At 38.5% G+C, this 2,799-nt stretch overlaps 1 protein-coding gene across 1 annotated transcript in view; it reads right to left on the bottom strand.

Moving 5' to 3' along the window:
• The window catches only part of LOC101859546 (sodium channel protein 1 brain), a gene marked incomplete in the record, with an annotated part of 65,608 nt that overhangs the window by 45,400 nt on the left and 17,409 nt on the right, over window positions 1–2,799 (bottom strand). Inside the window, 3 exon segments of the mRNA XM_035973862.1 lie at window positions 456–671; window positions 1,500–1,612; window positions 2,199–2,327. Of these exon segments, the coding sequence (XP_035829755.1) occupies window positions 456–671; window positions 1,500–1,612; window positions 2,199–2,327 (458 nt within the window).

Below are 2,799 nucleotides of genomic sequence, written 5' to 3'. Positions count from 1 at the left end.
ACATAAACAACACACACACACACACACACACATAAACAACACACACACACACACACACACGCACACGCATACACGCACACGCATACACACACACGCGCACAAATACACACACACACACACACACACAAACACATAAAGAGCCATGAAACCTTTAGCACCCGTCTCTAGATTCTCTAAATATCAACAACATAATGAGCTGAAAAATCAGAGGCACATGCTGTAATATCTTGGAAACTGCAAATTTACATTTTTCGCGCATTTAATCAACGTTGGTTTTTTTTTTTTTGTGGGTAAAATCTTCACATAAATGTGTTATAAATGGACATAAACGGTGATGAACCAAAAAAGAATACTCAATAAAAATCGCCTGCCAGGTGGAAAAATGTCAGTCTCTTCCTTTCATTTATTTGACGAGCCCCTGATTTCACCACGATGCCACACGTGTATGTACATACCTGAGTTCCGAATCCACTCAGCATAGTAATGGTCATAGCTCTGAGAGGGATTCGTCACATAGCCAGTGACATGGGCCACGCACTTCTGCCTCAGGACGCCCATATATACTTGAAGTCCAAACATTGCAAACACCATGAGGCAAAACATCGTCAGCAATATGACTTCAAATAGCATCTTGAAAGCTCGAAGCAAAGCATTTACAATAGTTTTCAACCCTGTGGACAAAAAAAAAAAGAGCAAGTTCTGTGAAAGTGGACGCTTAAACGTGTATGAGCACCGACTAGATAGAGAAAAGGTCATTTCCTTAATTGTTTAACATTTATCGTCCTTTATTTCTTCTCATTCTTTTGTGTGCTGTTACTGTCTTGTAAAACCTCTAACCTCAGCACTTATATTATGACCTAACTGTGTTGCACGTGCCGTAAAACGCTTACTAAAACTAATTGTTTATCACCTTTATTGTCTCCAACGCACAAATAAAACTTTTTGAAGGTACACTATACATCGTGGGCCGTTGGAAGCATATTTTGGACAGGCAGTACCACCAATGGACAGATTGGCACGAAATATCACTATACAAAATATACAGAAAGTGCAAAAGGAAAACGCTGCTTCTATAAACGAGAGAAATGTTAAGCACAGATATTCATGTTAAATAGCATAAAGCGCATTCGTAACACAGTTTTTCCAAAACAGTCTTTTAAGGACCAGTATGACAAAAGCTACTAAGATAAGATAAGACAAGACAAGGCAAGATCAGACAAGATAAGACATTATTGTCAAAGAGGGAATTTTTTCTTTGCTGCACATGAGCCGTAAAAACGCAAGCAGGTATTACATAGAAATTGAATTATATATTATTCTCATTAAAACTCAATATGAAGAGATAGACTAGTGAAGTTAGATGTCAAACAACGTTACTTAGAAAGAGGCCAATTGCAAGCAGATTTATCACCAACGTTAACCGTTCAATGAGTTCAGAGCAGATTTACTCCAAGGCGATGTGAACACGCACAAACTAATAAATCATCGTGAGGACTCACCAGGCACAATGGAAACAGTTTTCAGGGCTCTTAGGACTCGGAATGTCCGGAGACCTTGAAGATTCCCTACAGTGACCGAAGGATCCGCAACTTGAACCAGAATTGTTAAAAATCTGAAAAAGAAAACGTTAGTGTTTGGGTTCACGAAATGCAAAACTACGATAACAATATTGGTTACATACAAAGTTTCAGGAATAATAACTAAACGACAGGAAGAAATAAAAGAAGAACTAAAGAGGCCAAGGGGAAAAGGCCTTCATAGTAGTACACAGGTGTTCATGGGCGATTCATAATGACAAAGTCCAAGTCCTATCCCCTGTTCGGCAACTTCTGCTATATACATGCATGGAAAATCTTGGACCAGCAAAAAACGTAATATTTTTCCTGCAAAATTCAGTCTCTGTAAAAAAGCAAAAGAATAAGATGGTGATTTAGGACTAAGATGGGTGTGGTACGTTTTGCTTTAACGCTTCTTTAAACACTGCAGGGTTCTTGAAGAGGTAGATCCTCCTAATTCAATGTTAACTTCCGATAGGATCAAGCAAAGTAGATAAAGAGTCTTGAAAATCTCCCCAACAGTCCAACCTCAAGAACGCCCTATTAGAAAATTGAACAAGACTCATCTGCACAAGTATACCAACTGAGTTAATGGAATGAGATTGCAAAGGTATCAATGACAAAAGACGAAGTGGTACTCACGCAGTTAAGATGACCACAAAGTCCAACCAGTTCCAAGGGTCCCTCAGGTAAGTGTGTTTGTTCAGACAAAATCCCCTGCTTATCACTTTGACAATGCACTCCAGGGTGTAGATGGCTAAAAACAAGTACCTGAAACATAACACGACATAATGAAGAACGTATACAGACTCGTCATATAATATACTCAAAACTATACTTCTAGCTTGCGTCCTCCGTGAATTTTAAACGAGAAAAAATAGTGAACATTTAGGCCAATATTGCGATAGACTTAAGACAAACAGACAAACAAAAACAAACAAGAAAAAACAAACAAAAACATTTAAATGCAGTTATGCCTTGTTCCAAAATGGAAAGCACAGGACCATTACTGGGGTTTGAAAAAATATGCTCAAACTAGTCAAAGGGGGAATCAATCCTTTTTAGCTAACGTATTTCTATTTTGCATTACACTAAAAACACACAGGTAGGCCTATTATGGCATCATTATCCAACTATCCAATCTCATAAACATGCATGCCTGATCAATGCATCCAGAGTAACTCCATCTTAGACCCTCTGCATGCGATAAAATCATACCTGTGTGTGTGTGTGTATGGGGGGG

This window comes from Aplysia californica, unplaced genomic scaffold (genome assembly GCF_000002075.1).
Source record: "Aplysia californica isolate F4 #8 unplaced genomic scaffold, AplCal3.0 scaffold00035, whole genome shotgun sequence".
NCBI classification, from domain to species: Eukaryota; Metazoa; Mollusca; class Gastropoda; order Aplysiida; family Aplysiidae; genus Aplysia; species Aplysia californica.
Note: the sequence above shows the minus strand (reverse complement) of the source record. Positions and strands in the feature narration are given on the sequence as shown.